We start from the raw sequence: 22301 nt of genomic DNA on the forward strand, positions 1-22301 counted from the left end.
CAGATTCTACAGAGTTAGCTCAGAAAGAAGTGTATCCTTCAAGAACCTATCACTCAGAAACATGCTATAATTTCCAAATACGTCAGGTTTTGGCAATGATTACTTTTCTGCAGCTGTTAGATATTACTCATGTATTTGATTCAAAAGCTATCACTGAAATGTTTCAGATTAACACTGTGACAGAAATTATGTCCACATATAAAGGAAGATATTGCTTGGAACTTCATGGCAGCACATAATTTTAATCTGCCAGGAAGTTTCGTCAGTGCAGGCCTCCGCTACAGAGTGAAAAAATACTTTTTAAAATTGAATGAATGTGTGGTGTAGCATACATAAGTCATTATACACTTCTAACTTGTCAAAATTGCTCTTTTCCTTATTGAAATACAGCACTACCAAGAGATTTGACTATAATAATGACTGGGTTAACTAAAGATAAATTGTTCAGACAGTCCAGAAGTTAACTGAGATATCTTCATGATGCTCTGGTAACAAATACATCATTACACTCAGGATCAAACAATGAGAAAGGTTATGCCCATGAACATCAGTATACAAACCTAAAATTTGATTTTGGCAAAGACTTGACTGTAGGAGAACTGAAAACTTGGTATGACTTCTGTCAGAAAGCTATACAACAAAGCCCCAATATAGTAGTTTTAGCAACACAACACCTTCATAGATGAAGTCGCTACTGCTCACCTACACAGTAGCACTTGTTCTAATCACATCAAGGTTATCTCTATCCTGCACATTCAATTTCACAACTTACACATATGACTTAATCATCACAAAAATGAAAGCAGGGAGAGAAACAATACATTTATCAAATAAAAAGGGTGTAAATACATTCCAAACAATAAGTAACATACATAACCAATTCTTTTTATTAATAAAATACAATACTTACAGTGTAACAACAAAAAATTATACAGTGTAACAACATAAAATTATACACTGCCCCAACATATCACTTTTCAATATTACTATATAATGTTTGGCTCTTAGTAGCACCAAAGAGTCTATCTATAGAGACAGTTGGCTTTTCACTTTCTTTTGCAACTACTGAGACGTTATCAACACCTTGGTTACATACAAGTGGCATCCTCGGTTCCTCTGTCACTTTTTCGCCCCTGGCTAGGCAATCACGGATTATCAGCTCCTGTAACAAAAGAAAGTATGTAATCTGTGACACATTTTGATAAATATTTTAACCTTGTCAATACCTTTCAAACAGGAGCACAGTGAAAGCTTGAATCAAAAAGAGCTAATGAAAACAGGGCTATACAGAGCCACTAGTCAAGGGAGAGACGATATGTCAGAACGTATGAGAAACCAACAATGAAACGCTACCAACAAACAACAACTTAAGACTAAGAGATTTTTGAAGAGCCAGACAGAACAGTTAGATTGGACATAAGTCGAAATGACTCTAAAAATCAAAGTATCAATAAGACAAAATAAGAAAATATCAGAGGAGAAAAGAAGAAAAGTTAGTGCAAGTAGTGGAAGGAAAGCAACAACAGAAATGACAGCAATACAAGTAACAAAGATAAAAAGAGGAACAAAAAATGACAAAGTAGTAAAGTGAGAACCAATGACAGTAGAAATAGAAAGGGGGTGGGGTAGTTCACGGAGTGAGAGTGTAAATGTTATGGCTTTGTTATTTTTAACATATTGATTGCCACACACTTAGTGATGGATGTTTCACCACCAGGTCAGGCCAAGCACACAGCATCAGGCATGAGGTTCTGCTGTGGCTACCAGTGGCCACACAGCATCAGGCATTCGGTTCTGCTGTTGCCACTGTCAGCCAGTCAGTCAGTGTGTTCCAAGTAAGTCAACATTTCCAGGTAAGATGGCACACAGCCTGCTTCACAAGAAAACCAGTACACATCCCTGGAATATATCAGGCATCTTGTGACAGTGAGTGTTAGCTGATATTTCCCTTTATCGTCAAACAAAAATAATTCATATTTCATCTGAATTTGTGCATCAGCATGACATACACATTCTGTATATTTCACATAATGTGGAGAAGACTATGTTTCAGGCAGCAGAGTACTTCAAACAAACAAGATGCAGGATATCTCAGAAAAATATTTGTATTTACAACTAGACCTGTTACTCATATAAAAGAAAAATTCATTTGAGGTATCTATGAAATGTCCTTAGCAATCCCCTTTATCTAGAACATATCATTACAGCAGTAATTTTTTTCAAGGAATAGAAAAGAAAGAGAATAATGAACCATTCAATAAAACTAAAATAGACATAGCAAAGTGCTGTTGATTTTTCAAGTAATCATGTAAATTTCTGTGTTACTCCATAGCAGTCAATAGGCACCTCACTGCTGATGTCATAAGCATGCATTTCAAATACATTGCATCAAAACTGGTCAGTTCATTAATGTATTACTTTCTTAGGAGATATCTGTGCATTATGAGACATAAGGCATTAAGTGTATATAAGAAACATGGAAGCAGTAAATTGAAACACAAATGGACATATTAATATGCCACAGACAAAGAAGGTAGTTAAGCTAACTTCGAAAGATGAAACAGTTTCTTAAGCTGTGCCTTCCTCAAAGAGCTAAAAAAAAGGGGGTGGGGGGAAGAATCAATGTAGCAGCACTTACTCCAAGGAGCTGCTGGCAAAGAGGTGTAGGAGAGGAGGCAAATCAAAGTCTAATAAATGGAATTACTGCAATAATCAGTTAATAAAAACTCTGCACAAAATATAAAGCAACCATCTTGAGCAGAAACTTACAGCTTGCAGAACTAATAGCAGATGCAGTCAAATACAAAGTGTGGCAAACTAGTATAAGCTGGACACATTGGTGCAGAGGTCAGCAAACTGCAGCTCAGGAGCCACATGCAGCTCTTTGGCCCCTTGAGTGTGGCTCTTCTACAAAATATGATGTGCGGGTCCTCACAAACAATTCCAGAAAGATATCAAATCATATCTTTGCACTATGTTCCACAATGTGTTACTACTGAGCAACTGTCCCCACTTGAATTACTAGAACTATAGTTAATACCAGCACCCTTGCAGTTTGCATTTCTGCCTGCCTCTTTCCAAAGTGTTTTGTCCCTACTCCGTGGTTCCACCAAAAAAAAGCGGCACATTCTCCTCCAATTACTGCCGTTCTGTGCATTTGAATGCCACAAAGTTTCAGTCACCTGCACATACGGAGGACGCACATGTGATTCAAGCACAAATTAGGTGAGTGAGTCAGTCAGCAGTCTCAACGTGCAGTGGCCAATGCTAGTCATGTCTACAAATCAGGTGTGGCTGATAAAAAGTATCTACTTGACACATGAAGTTACCTGCATTTTTCCAACCAGCTACAAATCCTACAGATACTTTTGTCATAAATTTAAGAACTGTAATTATTTGGTGTTGGTCACTTTATTATTGTAAAACAAAACCTTTTTTAGAGGACTCGTTTAACATACCTACAAAGAAATACAAGATGAGAACTGCGAATTTATATTTGAACGGACCAAGACTTCTACACTTATTCAAACTTTAGGGCTTCCAATCTGTCAAGATTTTGAATATGCCTGCACTTCAGCAACTTTCACTCTGCTGTCAATCGTGCCATAATAACGCCCCTGTCTCCTAGTAATCTACAAAACGAAATAAACGTAATAAAATCCATTTAGTAGATCATATCCTGAGTAACAAAACTACCAAAATCAATTAACTCTACAAGGTAACTCATCCACTAACAGTAAAGCGAATAATAATAAGCTTTTTGCTGAATAAATATAAATGCAGGGTAACTTTTTCTACTAATAATAACCTAAAAAAAACATCTTGTGCATACTATCAAAAATGCTGAGGATCCGTTCTAAAATTCTGGCATTTGCAAAATAATCTGCAGTAACTACCCAGTTACTACATTGGGCAGACTGGTAGAACAATCAAGGTGAGACATAAAGAACATCTATTAGGAAAGAAAAGTAGTAATGTACACAATTCCACCTTCGCAGAACATTTATTTATTGTTGGTCATACTCAAAAGGATATTGTGTTCGAACACAAAGAAGTAAAAGGGCATAGATCAGATTTATGGACGAGCTTGAAATTTTCAAACACTTAGAGAAAAACAACAGCTATATTTTAAATGATCAGCTTTAACTTGCAAGCGGACATTTCCTGGATGCCTTTAAGCCTCTACTTCTGGCTGAGAAGCCAAGTTGACTGTTCGGTGCTGGCCTCTGTGCTGTGTTTGTATTCCTCAAAATTCTATGTTCAGTAAGAATAATCTCTTGTTATTTTATAAGATTCTTTGTCATCCACAATTACATTACACACAGTTACTTCAGTAATGTACCATTTTAGATGTGTATCCCCCCTTTTATTTTTTAGTGTCTTTTATTCTACCTGCAACACATGATTTCTAGGCATATACACTGGTTAGTTTGGCTTCATTTACCATTTTTCTGGTTATTTTATAACATCCCCTCTTTGTATAGCATGCTTTATCAGTATGATCACTCCTCTTAACATGATACTTTTATGGTTGCATATTCGCACACAAGTGTTTCTCATAAGAGTTGCACGTTTTTAAGGAGTCTGCTATATTTACCTGAGCCTGCAGACCTTGTATAAGCCATTTGACTTTAATAACACTCTTTTTACCCCCTCTCCTTTTCCTCTTTTCAACTATTTGGTTAATATGTTAACCCTGTTAATAACATGTACTAGCAGAATCACACACACTGCTCATTGCAGCCACATGCATACAGGATGCACAGGTGTGCCCTTTATCACAGATAACTTCAGGTTAGTGCCTCCACCTTTGTCAGTCACTAGTCAGTGACGTAACGCTGCTGTATAGGATCTGATGCCACATATTATATTTAAATATCAGTTTTATACAAATCTTTGAAGTAGCATTCTATATACTGTTGCATCCTGTGTCAAATATGGGATTTTTTTTTTTTTAAATGCAAATCCCTGCAGCAGACAGGTACTATTTTCTATTTTCATAGACAGCCAACAACTTGCACTTTGACTACAGATAATGTGATTTTATGTATGTTTCTTTAAAAAAATTTTGTAACATTCCTGTAATTTTGCTTATTGTAATGTTACTATCTTTGTTCCATACACAGTGTCATAATCTTATAAATAAGTCCTACATCTTCTGAAGAAGATGGTTTTAAAACTGTGGAAATGATTGTCAAGGTTTAATAAACCTGCATTTTGCAACCGGTTATTTGTCAAGAAAAACCGACCCACAGCAAGAAATCAGACTTGGAGAGACATTTTACAACTCCAAACAAGAGCCTTTTGTATACTCAATATCATGCCAATAATGCAAGGAATGAAGCAACTGATAAATTTCAGAAGAATGAAGTTCTGTATTTAATTATAGGATGCATTCATCCACCAATGTTAATACTGCAAGTTTTGTTGTTAGTCAAAAGATTGCTAAGAGAGGAAGATATACAAGGGGACTTCAAAAGGTAAGTTACGCATGTCATCCCACTCTGAGACCATTGTGCAACAACAGTGGCTCACAGCTAGGAGAGTGTGCAAGTGCTGGGTTTCCTGCAGAGACAGTTCTCCTGTGGTACAGATAATAGATGTATCACAGTGTGCGAGTGGAATGGCATGACAACAAGAAATGTACTCCAAAGCTCAAGTACATGTGACATTACAATTCTTGTGGGAAAGTCTAAACTGCAGGCAGACTCAACATGAAATTCTAGCAACATATCAACCACATGCAATTTCACGTCCTGCCGTAGTGAAATGGTGTCAACAATTTGACCAACACCACACAGATGTGGGTGATGCTGATCGTGAAGAAAGGTCATCAACATTGACCACTGACAATGCCCAGGAAATCAAGAAACTTATTCGCAACAATCGCACATTTTCGAACAATGAGGGCTTTCACACTGTGGTTCTCAAATTGCTCCACGACCAAGGAGTGGATTTCTATCATCAAGGGAACTGAACAATAGGCAGAACATTCCTACTGTTGTTTACTGAGATTTTGTGACTATGTTGAAATATAGTGTCATGTATCTGTGTACACACTCAATAAAAACTACTTGGCCTGCCATTATAATATGTAAGCAACCAGCAAGTCGAAATCTTAAATTGTTTTCAGCTTTATCGACAGCTGTAGATGAGTCTTGGGACATAAACAATGCAACACAACTTTTTGTACAATTAATTTTATCTACATGTCCTAAAGGAGAAATTTTAGAATTACTGTCATTCCAAGATCAAATATTTGGAGAGGATACAGCAATTGCTGTAGCTGAGTGCACTGAAAGACAACATATTCCACTCAACCAAACTGTCTCTATTTCGACAGATGGAGTGGACTGTATAACTGGTTAAGAAGCTGGTTTGTTGATACTTTGAAAAACACAACCATAAGATACCTACTTACCATTTCATCATTCATAAAGAAGCACTTTGTGCACAGACATTCCCAGAAAAAATTTGCAAAGCTTTGGATTTCATGGTTACAATTATCAACTCCATTATAACTAAAATTGTTAATCATCACCAATTTAAAGAAATTTTATTTGAAACAGAGAGTGAGTACACAAATCTTCCGCTGCATTACAAAAAACACTGGTTATCACGAAGAAACATTTTCCTTCCTTATTAAGAGAGATTCAAGCATTTCTCCTTGAGACAAATGTTTCCTGGGAACTCACAGATGATCAATGGGTCCAAAAATTTTATTTCATGGAAGATGTTACAACATTTAAATCAGCTTAATCGAAACTACAGGGGAAAGGGAACTCTTTTTTTTTTTTTTTTTTTTTCCAATACTAGAAGAAGTTATTTCACTTAAAAATAAATTTTCTCTTTTTCAATATTTTGAAGGAGAAACTTCGATTTACTTAACCCAAGCCCATTGAAACATCATCGAGAAAATAATTCTGATTCTGACATTTTCTATTTTGAAATAACATTTTTAAATATGAAGTACAGTTTTCTCAACAGGGTTTCCGTATTCATAACTGCAAAGCTATAGTTTAAAAAACTCCTTATGTTACTTTAACAGAATTAAATTTATCTGTTTTTAATACTGACACCAGCAGCTTTGAACTGCAATTACCAGATTTAAAAAAAAAAAAAAATTATGGAGCTTGAAATTTGAATGTCTTTGCGAGGATATACAATGAAAGACCAAAGAAACTGGTACACCTGCCTAACATCACGTAAGGTCCCTGGAAGCACGCAGAAGTGCTGCAACATGGCGTGGTATGGACTCGACTAATGTCTGAAGTAGTGCTGGAGGGAATTGACACCATGAATCCTGCAAGGTTGTCCATAAGATTAGTAGGTGGTGGAGATCTCTTCTGGACAGCACATTGCAAGGCATCCCAGATATGCTCAATAATGTTCATGTCTGGGGAGTTTGGTGGCCAGCAGAAGTGTTTAAACTCAGAAGAGTATTCCTGGAGCCACTCTGTAGCAATTCTGGACATGTAAGGTGTAGCATTGTCCTGTTGGAATTGCCTAAGTCCATCGGAATGCACAATGGACCCGAATGGATGCGGGTGATCAGTCAAGATGCTTATGTATGTGTCATCTGTCAGAGCTATATCTAGGCGTATCAAAGGACCCGTATCACTCCACTGCACATGCCCCATACCATTTCAGAGCTTCAACCAGCTTGAACAGTCCCCTGCTGAGATGCAGGATCCATGGACTCATGAGGTTGTCTCCATACTCGTACACATTCATCCGCTCGACACAATTTGAAACAAGTTTTTCCAAGCAGGCAACATGTTTCAGGCATCAAGTCCAATGTCAGTGTTGACAGGCCCAGGTGAGGCGTAAAGCTTTGTGTTGTGCAGTCATCAAGGGCACACCAGTGAGCCTTCGGCTCCGAAAGCCCATACTGATGATGTGTCGAATAATGGTTTGCATGCTGACACTTGCTGATGGCCCAGCATTGAAATCTGCAGCAATTTATGGAAGGGTTGCACTTCTGTCATGCTGAACAATTCTCTTCAGTTGTCGTTGGTCCCGTTCTTGCAGGATCTTTCTCCGGCCGCAGCGATATCGAAAATTTGTTTTACCGGACTCCTGATAATCCCACTTCATTGTTACCTCAGAGGTGCTAAGTCCCAGCGCTAGTGAGTCGACTGTAACAACATGTTCAAACTCACTTAAATCTTGATAACTTACCATTGTAGCAGCAGTAACCGATCTAACAACTGAGCCAGACACTTGTCTTATATAGGCTTTGCCAACTGCAGTGCTGTATTCTCAGTGTTTACGTATCTCTGTATTTGAATATGCAGGCCTATACCTATTTCTTTAGCACCTCAGTGCAGAAATACTGGAGGAAAATATATGAACTTAGTTCACAGCACAACTGGTCTGCTCTGAAAGACCTAGAGAGGGAATGTACCTGTACGTTGATTTTTAACACCTGGAATAGAATTTCTGACTGTTTAGCCAGCTGAAAAACTTGTGTTTACCTTTCATTCCTTACTCAGGCTTACATATTCATGTGTAAACCAAATCAAGAGTGAATTTAGAAATCTTATTGACGAGACCCTAGAATCATGCAAAAAATTAGTCAACAACATAGAAACTTTCCAAGAGATGAACAACCACTGTCCACATAAGCGATAGTTATTGCCATTATTTTATTTTAATGGATGTCTTACAATTTAATTTTATCAATAAATAATATCCTTTATGCATAACATCAAGTTCTATGCAACATTCCTACAATTTAACTGAGGGTTAAAGTTTTAAATAAAGTTTACTAAGTCAATATTATGGAGCATTGTGGAGTAAATGGATGTAGAGTGTGGAGAACTGAGAAAGATGTTGAGGCTGTTTGGACATAACAGGATGAACAAAATGAGGTGGGCAAAACATTTATTCTTTATGACTGCAGCCTAACATGGGCCATACAATTTATATTTTTGTGGACAGTAAAAACTGTATGTATTATTCATTCCTGATACGTCTAGAAAAAAACTAGTACACAAGCCAAGTGTGTGGGAGAGTTCAAAGGAGTTGACCTCAATCAAACTGAAGATGTTTTCACCATCAGCCAGCTTAGGAGTACCATAACACATTTTAATAACAATATACCTACCTACACAGTTCAAGTTGAAAAAATTTGGCTCTCAAAATAAATTTCAGCAATTGTACTGTTGATATTTGGCTCTTTTGACTAATGAGTTTACCAACCACTGCACTAGTGGATAGAAACAGATTAAAATAAAACTATACATTATAAAAACGGCAGTGCAAAGCTAACGAAAATAATAGTTACAAAGTTTTAAGTCCTTAGAATATACAGTCCATGAGCAGCCAACGAACTATTACCAACAAACAACCCACTAGACTAATACTAATCAGGCTTCTGTAAACATCGCAGCACATCATCTGCCTTAATAAAGGTAACGGATGACCTGAAGCTTGCCATGGATGCACAAGAGATAACAATCATGTGCTTCTTAAACTTCAGCAAAGCGTTTGACACTGTCTGCTATGACATTTTACCTGCCAAACTTAGCAGCCTAAATTTCTCATCAAGTGCAGTGTAATGGTTTCAAACATACCTGACATCTCACCAGCAAGCATCATGTCTTGCAAAAAAAGTCACCGTGGAAGCAGGTAGTATCAGACATTCCCCATGGTTTGTTATTAGGTCCTACAACATCTTCACTGTATATAAATGATGTTTCATCAGTTTTGTCCTATTAGAAATACCACATGTATGGTGATGACTTCAGCAAAGCGTTTGACACTGTCTGCTATGACATTTTACCTGCCAAACTTAGCAGCCTAAATTTCTCATCAAGTGCAGTATAATGGTTTCAAACATACCTGACATCTCACCAGCAAGCATCATGTCTTGCAAAAAAGTCACCGTGGAAGCAGGTAGTATCAGACATTCCCCATGGTTTGTTATTAGGTCCTACAACATCTTCACTGTATATAAATGATGTTTCATCAGTTTTGTCCTATTAGAAATACCACATGTATGGTGATGACCTTCAGTTATATCTAATTGCAAAGCCAATAAATGTGAAGACAACTATCAAGAATCTCAATACCGACCTGTACGCACTTAGTGGTCACAGGATACAGGCTTAAAGCTCGACCCAACCAAAACACAAGCAGTACTGTTTGGTCATTCTAGGTTCATTGGCCCAAAATATTGGGAATCCCTGCCATTTTTAACTCTAAATGAGGAATATCACCTTCTCTCCTACAGCAAAGAGTTCAGGAGTAATAATAAGTAAAAAGCTACATTGGACTGAGCATGTACCTGCATTGTGCAAAACTCTTTCTTCTTTACCTAAAGAAGAAACTTATACTTTCAACTACTGATAACAGCGATGTTATCCTAAAAGGACCCACAGGATAGCTCACCACACTTGGAAGTGGTTATGAACACCTCTGTTTATTATATCTGTGATGTTCGACACTCTAATCGTATTCCACCAGATGCACAGATATTGTGACTGTGTGCAGACAAGTGCAGCTATTTTCATATCCTGTGTCTTCTCTAATGTCTTCTCAGTGAACACTGTCCTTCATATCTATCCTCAACCTTAATGCTTTTGTCTGCGTAGCATGGCTGAAACACCTGTTCCCATCACAACAAAATTCTTTCTGTCACACTCCATTGTTCAGCCGCTTTCTCGAAGTCCTTCTTGGTAGCAGGAACCTGACTCTGGAATAACCTCCTGCGTTATATTATAGAATTGAAAAACAATTCCAGCTTCAGAAGACAGTTAATGGCATTTCTACTAAAACAACAATAATGACTGCCATTGTCCCTCCAAGCTCTAGTTAACTTTGTACATCTTTCTTTCCAGCCAGCTCTTCCTCATTTCCCAGTGTTCTTAACTGACACAGTCTCCTCAAATTCCCTTTCCTCAGAACTCGCTATATCAGTGCACCTATTTAATACTATTATCATTATTAGTGGCAGCAGCTGCAGTAGTACAAGTATTGCCAGTATTAACTTTATTAGTTCACAGTCAGAATAATTTACTCACACTGCCAATTCAAAGACTCAAATCATTTTACTACTATTTGTCATATTGAAATTGTTATTTCTTGGGTACCTATGATATAAAAAAGGTACTGTACATGTGAAACCCTGGTCCAATGTAAGAGAGGGCCTGATGGGCCTAATTAGATCAGGTTAAATAAATAAAGTACATAAAAATTACAAAACACAAATTACAAAATTAAGAAAAAGTAACACAAATTGGAGAAAGAATACTGCATCTTCATCTACATACACACTTTGCAAGCCCCTACACTGTGTGTGACGGAGGGTACCCTGTTCCACTACCAGTCTTTTGCTTTCCTGTTCCACTTAAAAACAGAGCGAGGGAGAAATAACTGTCTATATGTCACCACATGAGCTCTAATTTCTCGTACCTTACCTGTGTGGTCCTTTTGCGAAACATATGTGGGCAGCAGTAGAATTGTTCTGTGGTCAGCTTCAAATGTCAGGTCTCTAAATTTTCTTAACAGGGTTCCCCAAAAAGATGATCACCTTTCCTCCAGGAATTCCCATTTGAGTTCCTGAATTTTAATATTTGTGTGCTGTTTGAATATACCAGTAACAAATCTAGCAGCCTGCCTCTGAATTTCTTCAATGTTTTCCTTTAATCAGACCTCATGCAGATCCCAAGCACTCTAGCACGACTCAAGAATAGGTCAGGTTAGCATTCTATATGCAGTCTCCTTTACAGATGAACCACATTTCCCTAAAATTCTAACAACAACAACAAAAAAAAAAAAGTCTACCATTCACCTTCCCTGTCAAGCATGCTTGTTCCACTTCATATCACTTTGCAAGGTTATGCCCCAATATTTAAATGCTGTGTCAAGCAGTACACTAATAATGCTGTATTTGAACATTATGGGTTTCTTTTTCCTTCTCTTCTGCATTAATTTACATTTTTCTACATTTAGAGCTAGCTGCCACTGACTAGAAATTTTGTCCAAGTCATCTTTTATCCTCCTACAGTCACTCAACTTCAACACCTTATCATACATCACAGCACCATTAGCAAACAACTGCAGATTGTTGCCCACCCTGTCTGCCAGATCATTTAAGTATATAGAAAATAATAGCGGTACTATTACACTTCCCTGAACCACTGCTGATGACACTCATGTCCCTGATGAACACCTGCCATCAAGGACAATGTACTGGGTTTGAGGCACTCACATATCTGGGAACCTATTCCATATTCTTGTATCTTCATTGACAATCTGCAGTGGGGCACCATGTCAAATGCTTTTAGGACATCTAGAAATATGGAATCTATCTGTTGCCCTTTATCCATAGTTTGCAGTATGTCATGTGAGAAAAGAGCAAGTGGAGTTTTGAATGGGTGGTGCTTTTTTTAAAACTGGGCTGGTTCATGGACAGAAGCTTTTTGGTCTCAAGGAAATTTATTATATTGGAACTGAGGATATGTTCAAGAATTCTGCAGCAAACCAGATATTGGTCTGTAATTTTATGGGTCCATTCTTTTACCCTTCTTATATACAAGATTGCCGAACTATCAGTTTAATAAGTCACGGCTACAAAATACTAACACGAATTCTTTACAGACAATGTAAAAACTGGTAGAAGCCAACCTTGGGGAAGATCAGTTTGGATTCCGTAAAAATGTAGGAACATGTGGGGCAATACTGACCCTATGACTTATCTTAGAAGATAGATTACGGAAAGTCAAACCTACGTTTCTAGCATTTGTAGACTCAGAGAAAGCTTTTGACAGTGTTGACTAGAATACACCCTTTCAAATTCTGAAGGTGGCAAGGGTAAAATACAGGGAGCGAAAGGCTTTCTAGTACAGAAACCAGATGGCAGTTATAAGAGTCGAAGGCCACAAAAGGGAAGCAGTGATTGGGAAAGGAGTGAGACAGGATTGTAGCCTATCCACAACATTTTTCAATCTGTATATTGAGCAAGCAGTAAAGGAAGCAAAAGAAAAATATGGAGTAGGAATTAAAATCCATGGAGAAGAAATAAAAACTTTGAGGTTTGCTGATGACGTTGTAATTCTGTCCGAGACAGCAAGGGACCTGGAAGAGCAGTTGAACAGAATGGACAGTGTCTTGAAAGGAGGGTGTAAGATGAACATCAACAAAAGCAAAACGAGGGTAAGGGAATGTAGTCTAACTAAATCAGGTGATGCTGAGGGCATTAGATTAGGATATGAGACACTTAAAGTAGTAGATGAGTTTTGCTATTTGGGGATCAAAATAACTGATGATGGTCGAAGTAAGAAGGATATAAAATGTAGAGTGGCAATCCCAAGAAGAGTGTTTCTGAGGAAGAGAAATTTGTTAACACCGAGTATAGATTTAAGTGTCAGGAAGTCTTTTCTCAAAGTATTTGTGTGGAGTGTAGCCACGTAAGGATGTGAAACGTGGACAATAAATAGTTTAGACAAGAAGAGAATAGAAGCTTTCGAAATGTGGTGCTACAGAAGAAAGCTAAGATTAGATGGGTAGATAATGTAACGAATGAAGAAGTGTTGAACAGAATTGGGGAGAGGAGGAACTTGTGGCACAACTTGGCTAGAAGAAGTGATCGGTTGGTAGGACATGTTCTGAGGCATCAAGGGATCACCAATTTAGTACTGGAAGACAGCGTGGAGGGTAAAAATCATAGGGGGAGATGGGCAGCTTGGAGGGTAAAAATCGTAGACGGAGACCAAGAGATGAATACACTAAGCAGATTCAGAAAGATGTCGGTTGCAGTAGTTACTTGGAGATGAAGAAGCTCGCACAGGATAGAGTAGCGTGGAGAACTGCACCAAACCAGTCTCTGAATTGAAGACCACAACACAACAGATACAACATGCTTTTTTCCAGTCACTTGTGACTTTTTGTGATAAGAGATTCACAGTAAATGTAAACTAAGTACTGGGCCAATTCCATAGCGTACTCTTTGTAAAACTGAACTGGGAGTTCATCTGGACCTGCCAACTTGTTTTCTTTCAACTATTTCAGTTGTTTCTCTATGCCAGGGATACTTATTATCATGTTGTCCATACAGGAATCTGAGTGATGGTCAAACGACAGTATGTATATAAGATTCTCTTGTGTGAAATTTAGAACTTAAGCTTTCATTTTGGTAACTTCTACTGCCACACCAAACTGGTCAATGAGTGACTGGATGGAAGCCTTAAACCCACTCAGCAATTTTAAAAGGGACTAGAATTTTCTCAGGCTCTCAGCCAGACCTTTCACTAAGGTATGACTGATGGTAGTTGCATGCTTCACACAAACATCTTTTCAAAGATGCACAAATGTCTACTAAACTTTGTCTGTCTTCATTTGCTTGTTCTCCTTTGAACCAAGAGTGCAACAGCCTTTGCTTCCTCAGCATTTTCTGAATTTCACTGTTAAGCTACAATGGGTCTTTCCTGTCCTTAAACCAATAAACAGGCACATACTTCTCCAAAACATGATTTACAATCTGTTTAAACTTTACCCATAATTCCCCTATGTCATCATACTAGAACTAAGTGATGTCCATTCACTGTCTAAGTGAGATGCTAACAACTGTTTACCTGCTGTTTCTAGCAGAAACACTCTCCTAGCTTTCTTGACTGATTTATTAACTTTCATAATCATAGTCGCTATGATGACATCATGATCACTAATCTCCATCTCTATACTGATGTCAGCCTGACTGTAGTTACAAGGCCTCAGGTAGTTCAAGTGTGTGTGCTGCCGAACCAGCTGCTCAACACAAAGACTTTCTGTCTGTACCCCCTGCAATAAATCCATAGACATTTCAGTCTACATTCGGTAGGTTAAAGGCACCTCCAGCCAATATCGCATGATAGGGTATTTATGCACTGACTGTGTGAGGTAAATGGGACTATAGCACACAAAATGAGGATAGCCTAAAATACAACATAAGACCATATAAGGACCCCTTGTACTCTTTGTTACATGAACACACACGACTCCCCTAAACAGTGCAATGGAGCAAGCAAGTCAAGGCAGACCATTACAAACAATGACATCTGATCTGGACAGCCACTAAGAGGCAAGTCCAGAAAAGAAGATCAGCTGGTTATAAAAATAGCAATGGGACGAGCCAGTTGTTCTCCAACATATTAAAAGTGGCGACCAAAGAGCTTGGGTAGAAGTGAAGACCAAACACAAAATCGTAAAATATGTGCCACATTCAGATCATTATCAACTAAAATTGAGGACTGGTCTGTTGGTAAACCAACTTGAAGCCTCTTGTCATTATATAAAATACAGTTGGTTAAAATGTGGCAAACCATAACCAGCACACCACATGCACCACATACAGGTGGTTCTTCGTGTCTGAGAAGGAAGCCATGGGCCAGAGAGCTGTGTCCTAAACAGACTTCATCAATTCAAACTGACCAGAAGGATGCACCATGGCCTCACAGTTGCTTTTATTGCTCGCAACTTATTTTCCATCATGCCCAGCCACTCTTCCTCCCAAAGACGCATGGCAGACCTTCACAACAATGACAGCACGGTGTGCAGAGGGATAGGCTAGGCAGATATGTGGGGAAGGGTTCATGCCTCCTTAGGCGCAGTATCTCCTAACTCATTCCCACGGATACCCACATATCCTGGAACCCAACAAAATGAGACCTTTCCTTGTCATTGCAAGTGCAGGATGGCATCTTGTATGTTCTGGACAGTTCTATCTACTGGGTACATAGACTGGAGTGTCTGCAGCATGCTAAGTGAGTCAGAGCAGACGAGGAACTGGAATCCGTGTTCACGTTTCATCTGATCCACAGCTTTAAAGTGTCAAAGATAGTAAATGCACAAGGTAGATGGAAACTAAAGACAGAGGCAGGAAAAAAATGACAGAACAAACAATAGCATCCCCCTCTTTGGACCCATCTGTGTATATCACATTACCGTCCTAGTGCTAATTTACAATGGTAAGAAATTTATGCTTAAAGACGTAGTCTGGAGTGAACAATTTGTTGCTCTCTATCAAATCTAAAATCATTCTAGGTTTCAATAACAACCAGGGTGGAGCTTTGCACCAACCCTCCCGCTGAATGTTTGGCGGAGACACTCCCAGATTTAAGAACAGCTGCTTTGCCCATATACCAGTTTCAAGCCTCATGGATGAGTGCGATAGTCTTTCTGAGGATGCGCAGATATTAATTGCTGCAGGGAAAGCCAGCAAAGTCAGAAATGACCTGAGCTTGAGCACCTGCTTAGCAACAAGAAACCACTGCCGAGCAGCTCATGGTAGCTCCCCTGCCTCTGCACTCAATCTCGGTATAGGGCTCATCCAATAGGCTCCAGTGGCCAATCCAATGCCTTTGTGGTGTATGGTGTCCAGCATCTTTAAATATGTTGGTCATGCTGAGCCACAGACCATACAACCACGATCACGACGTGATCGCACAAAACTCTTAAAGAAATGCAGCAAGCAGGATCTATTGTCAGCCCAGTTCTTCCTATTCAAGCACTTATAATATCCAGTGCTTTAAGGACTCGTGTTTTGAGCTCCTTGAGATGTGGCAGCCAAGTAATTTTGCTATCAAATAAGAGACCTGAACACCACACTGTCTCCGTAAAATGTAAAGCAGTATCCCACAGCCTTAGTTCCGGAGGTGTAAAAAGAGAATGATCATGATTAAAGTCAATACATACCGTTTTCTCTGGGGAGAAATTAAAACCTGTCCATGCAGACCATTCTTCCAGTTGCTTAAGTGTCAACTGTAACTGATTAGACTAGAAGTGGAACAGAAAATAGAAAAATCATCCACAAACAAAGAGCACTGCACAGGACTCCTCACTGCAGACGACATGTCATTGATCGCAGCTGCAAACAAAATCATGCTTAAAATGCTCCCCTCTGGGATATCATGAACTTGAGGAAATCTATCAGGAGTATTCCTCACTCTGTAATGAAAATAACATTCAGCAAGAAAAGAGCACAGGAAAATGGGGAGGCGGCCACAAAGTCACCATTCATTAGCTGATCAAGTATCTTGTGTCTCCAGGTAGTGTCGTATGCCTTTTCAATGTCAAAAAAGATGGACATTAAATGCTGTTTCCGTAGGAATGCCTCCTTTGTAGCTGTCTCCAGCAGGATGAGGTTATCAAGAGAGGAATGATATCTACTAAATCCACACTGGAAATGACTGAGGAGATTTCGAGATTCCAGGGTCCAAAATACATGGTAGTCGATCATCTGCTCTAGCGTCTTTCCTATGCACCTGGCAAGAGCAACACTCCGATAGCTGCCTAAGAGGGTGCGGTACTTCCCTGGTTTAAGAATGGGGACCATTATGGATTCCCTCCAAAGAACAGGATATTCCCCATCTCTCCATATATTATTAAAGAGAGCAAGTAAGATTTCTTTAGATGCAGCATTAAGGTGCCATAGCATACCCTAAAGTATAAAGTCTGGCCTGGGAGCGGTCTCGCAGGCTGCAGCTAATGCTTTGTCTAATTCCCACATAGAGAACAGGAGATTATTGGTATCGTCATTGTTGGAGGTGAAAGCAAAATGTCTCCTCTCCCAAACTTCGTGATAGGCGTGGAAACCTGGAAGAGATGAAGTAACATCATAAAAGTACCGCGCCGTGGTGTTAGCGATACCCGCAGGTGTTGCTTTGAGGACTCCATTCTCCTTTACGGCAGCTAATGGACGGGACATCATTTTCCCAGATTTCTTCCTTACAGAATCCCGTACGGCAGTGGTGGAAGTTGACCGATTAATGAACTTTAGAAACTCGTACCATGATTGCTTCTTGCTCTCCTTCACTGTCTGTTGGGATTTGACTCTTGCTAACCCAAAGGATCAAAGGTTCTCTGCAGTTGGAATAAGCTGGAACCTGTGCAGCACTGCCCGCCAGTCCCACACAGTGCAACGACACTGATTGTTCCACCAAGGAACAGGTTGCCTACTGTGACGGCCTGACGATTTAGGTACAGATGCATCAGTGGCAGTGTGGATTACTTCGGTGATGTGACCCACCCAGTCGTGGATGCTGTCCCTGTGCTCAAGCACAGCCAACTGGCCATTAAGTGTCCAGTTCACCTTGGATAACAGCCACTTGGGTGGTATTCCTTCAGGCTCCATTCGTTGTAATAGCCAGAGAGTAATAGGAAAGTGGTCATTGGGGTGGAGGTCATCTGCCACCTCCCACTCGATAGAGTATGCGAGTGCGAGAGAGCAAACTGTCAAATCAATGGCAGAGAGTGTTCCTGCTGTTGCACAAATTTGTCATGGAGCGCATCTTCAGGAGAGGACACATGGTGTCAGATCGTAATACACCTTCAACCACTCACCCCGTTGGGCAGGAAGAGAAACTACCCCACAGAATATTATGAGTATTAAAATCCCTTAAGACACGAACAGTGGTGGAAGCTGGTTGATCAGCTCGGAAAGTGCCTCGCCATCCAGTGGCACCTGTGATCGGAGGTAGAGGGAACAGAAGGTTACCTGAAAGAACACAAAATGCACAGTGACAGCAACTGCCTGTAGAGTGGTGATTAGAGTTACAGGGGAGGAGTAAAGTATGTCATGGAGGAACACCGCCACTCCTCCCTGAGCTCTGTCGCTGTGAAGATCATCTTTGCAATGTAGACGAAAACCCCTACACAGGGGCATCAGATCCCTTGAAATGTGTTTCCTGAAGACATACATACTGATCCAGTCTGTGTGAGGAAGTTTAGTTCATCCACGTGAACTCTGAAGCCACTTACAATCCACTGCAGTACGTCCATTATCTATTGGGAAAGTTTTTCTTCCCTTTCTCTTTGCACCTTGGTGAGGAACGCAAGGTGGTGGATTAATAGGACTGGGTGGGAAGCTGATTGGATTCACATCCATTGCCAAATCATCAATAGCAGCAGCAGCCTGTTTCACTGCCAGTGCTTTAGGAACTGTTCCACTGGACTTTGACTTGACCTTTGTGGTGGCTTTCCCTTGTTGAGCTGAAACATGGGAAGACCCCTAAATGAGTGTACCAGTCGGCACCGGTGGGATAGTTGCTGTTGGCTCCACGTTGTCAATCTGAGATGTTTGTGTAAATGAGTCTCTGCCCAGCACAGTGTTACCAGAGCCCGGCTGTTGGTATAAGCAGCAACAGGAACACACGTTCTTACTGGTAATCACCACTTTCATTTGTGTCGTCAGATTAGCTTTAACTATGGGTTGTTTCACAGTTGATGCAAATGAGGTACCGAATGATGGGGGCTGCAATGATTTAAACATTTTCTTTGCTTCAGCATATGACACGTGATATGTAACTTTAATTTCTTGTAATTTTTTTTCTTCCCTATAGATGGGGCACTCTCTACTCCAAACTGGATGTGAGTTAGAGCAATTAACACACACTGATGGAGATGAACATTCCACACCTGGTTCATGAGGTGCTTGACCACAGTGTCACAGGTAACAAGACCATTACATGAAATGGCTGTATGATGAAATCGTTGACACTTGAAACATCACATGGGATTTGGAAAAAGAGGGCAAACTGGTAAGCATAAGAAACCTGCCTTAATGTGGCCGGGCAGGTCTTGTGTATTGAAAGTTCTGCCCATTCACTCTCTTCTTCACATGGACTTTTGTAACACCCTCGTCTGCCCATTCTCGTTGTAAGACACTGATGTCCTCATCCAAGAGGTCTTCACGCGTTATTATCCCATGGCTGGAATTTAAGGTTTTATACAGTCCAACAGTAACTGGGTAGTAACCCAATGCAGTTGCTTTTAGAAGTCAGTGGCCGTCTCAATCAACAATGTTCTATTACAAAGCCATTTAAATGTCTTCAGACCACTTGTAATACCATCTAAACCTTTCTGGCTGTAGAATGGGGGACACCTTAGCAAAAGTTCACTCAGCTCTTTTTTAACGTTTTTACACATCTGTGCCCTGTTACTATAACTGATTCCACATTTCTGAGGAGTATGCTCAGAAAGGGTATCCTCACAGCTTCTCTTATTGGGATGGGTAACATTGCTCACCAGAGGCCCACCCCATCTACTGGGAGCAGTTTTTGAAGAATTAAGAGGCTCCATCATTGTTTCAAGAATAGCTAGGGAACAGATTCATCCAGACAGAGCCCTGCTTGCCTGGGTAAGACTTGTACAACTGAGGTGTGGCAGGTGGCCCGGGGGCTTACAACTGTTCTGCCTCAACAGCCATGCATCCCACAACCACAACTTAGGGTTGAGGGTTTTTTTACAGAGGTTTTTACCATACTCCTGATCTGGGCGATCAAGCCAAGGTCCCTGTTCCTTGCGAACACAACATTCCACCGCTGCGCCGAACGGTGGTCACTGAAGCATTCCCAGAGCTTATGGTGGCAGAGGACTAACGGCGCCTACCAGGCCCCAAGCTCAGGAAGCACAGGGTCACCAAGCCCATACTCACCAAATGAACGCTGAGCCCCTGAAGGCACTTTCTTTGAATTAATCTAGAACAGTCACAGTGGAATTGGGTCGTCGCTAAAATTGTCCAATAATTGACTTGGTTTCATCTAGACCTGTTATACGCGACCAGATAACTTCACTGTCACACCAGTTTTGACCTCAATAGAGACAATATTTTTGTCAACTGCAATGAGACCGCCCCCTCCTATGGCAACTAATCTGTCTTTCCGATACTTTCTACTTTGGGTTTCACCTAGCACTTCATCCTCCAAGCATAATTTCAGTGCAAGAACTGCAAAAAATGGTAGGGAAGAATGAGGGAGGGACGATCATTTTCGAGTACCACTTATTTTGTAAAATCTCTGTGACAATGTAGTATTGTAATGTGCACTTGAAACTGTATCCCATGTGTTCCCTGCTACCATGGCAAACATTACCAAGTTTAATACAGTTACTTGGAAGTAACTTGTGAAGTGCTGCAATGTTCCCCAATCTGACCTCTAATTTGACTGACTTTCTATATGCATCAATATGAATATGAAAGAAACTACAGTAAACTGAAACAAAAATTACACAAAAATAATTTTTCCTTATGAGGAAATGGTTTTTAAGTTAACCATAGAGCCATTAGTGGTGATGAGAATCACGAGAGTATGGTATGAAAGGAGGGGGACTGAGAAGCTTCTGCATTTCTCGTTCCTTGTATAAGAAGATACGTAATTGAAAAATTTGTCTTTTGGTGTACTGTACTGCTTAGAGAAAACAACGCTCTAATTTTGGTTGCACACTGGTGGATAGTATCAACTAGATTTAAGATCGCTTATTTCGCTCTAAACCTGATAGAAATACATGATCTGTTATGTTCATAATATGCCTTACCTATGATACTGTTTACACATATTTTTGCTCATGAGTGAATGATTTCCTTGCAAAGTACTGATGTTTCTCTTAGTAAGAGTTGTTGATTTTAATTTTAGTAATCTGCCTTTTTTTCTGGGTTACATTTCATGAAATTATGGCGAATCAATAAAAATTAAATTGTGAGGACTTAAAGTTCAGGATTCTAACATAGGAAAATAATAATAATAATATGTAGACTTACTTTTAGTAGAGGTGGAAAAGGAGCTGTTCTTGGGAGCAGTCTCGCCGGTTTCTCACTGGATTCTGCATTCTGGGCATGGGTATATGCATATTCCTCGTGTTTATGGATAAGCCTGTAGTCCGCTTTGTATGTGACGCTACTTATTTTCACCAAGTAGGGATACTTCCTGCCCCTGAATATCTTTTCCGCCCAGACGCAAACCTTGCGAGTTTCCTGCAGTTTGAAATAAGAACACAGTTTCAATATCTCACAGCACCTCTACCATATGACGAGCATACTTCATTAAATTACCTCATTCGGCATCGCTTCAACTTTCCGTATGACAAAGTAACATGGTTCGTCGTATCTTTCGAACATACTTCTCACCACAATTCTGCCCACGCCAAAATTTTTCAGGTTGCCTAATATTTCCCACAGGGGTTTCCCCCTAAAATCGGTTGTCCTGCCTATATACTTTATGGGCATTGTAATATTTTTCACTAGCGCTTACTTGTTTATTTGTAAACACTAGATGAAATCCAAGGAAGTACGGTGGACATACGAGTCACTTCACTCACATGTGAGATCCTCTGCCAGTATTCACCACTGCGTAGGATTGAGATCTCAAGACACCACATTATAAGAAGTGCGGAAACTCTGTTTCGGTACGGTAACAGTTGTAGTGGGTATGATGAAATATCAACAAAGTTAATTAAAAAATGTGATTCTAAGTAACATATTAAGCTATATGTGTAACCAGTAGTTTATCAGTGGAATATTTCCTTAATGGTTGAAATATGCTGAA

The 22301-nt window shown here is 39.8% G+C and overlaps 1 protein-coding gene across 1 annotated transcript; it reads right to left on the reverse strand.

Moving 5' to 3' along the window:
* Positions 1-864: 864 nt before the first annotated feature.
* LOC124789648 (28S ribosomal protein S34, mitochondrial) lies at positions 865-22101 on the reverse strand. The gene is made up of 3 exons (XM_047257081.1): positions 21809-22101; positions 21518-21730; positions 865-1162 (listed from the first exon to the last, which is right to left on the reverse strand). The coding sequence occupies exons 1-3, from the start codon at positions 21980-21982 to the stop codon at positions 971-973; spliced, it is 579 nt and encodes a 192-aa protein (XP_047113037.1). The 5' UTR covers positions 21983-22101; the 3' UTR covers positions 865-970.
* Positions 22102-22301: the final 200 nt, after the last annotated feature.

The sequence above is a fragment of the Schistocerca piceifrons genome, chromosome 3 (assembly GCF_021461385.2).
Source record: "Schistocerca piceifrons isolate TAMUIC-IGC-003096 chromosome 3, iqSchPice1.1, whole genome shotgun sequence".
NCBI lineage: Eukaryota > Metazoa > Arthropoda > Insecta > Orthoptera > Acrididae > Schistocerca > Schistocerca piceifrons.

Excerpts from the sequence above, each read along its gene's own strand:
- LOC124789648 (XM_047257081.1), bottom strand. The coding sequence starts at position 21,982 with ATGCCCATAAAGTATATAGGCAGGACAACCGATTTTAGGGGGAAACCC. Across the intron at positions 21,731-21,808 it reads TTGAAGCGATGCCGAATGAG|GAAACTCGCAAGGTTTGCGT; the intron begins GTAATTTAATGA and ends TTCAAACTGCAG. Across the intron at positions 1,163-21,517 it reads CTTTTCCACCTCTACTAAAA|GAGCTGATAATCCGTGATTG; the intron begins GTAAGTCTACAT and ends CTTTTGTTACAG.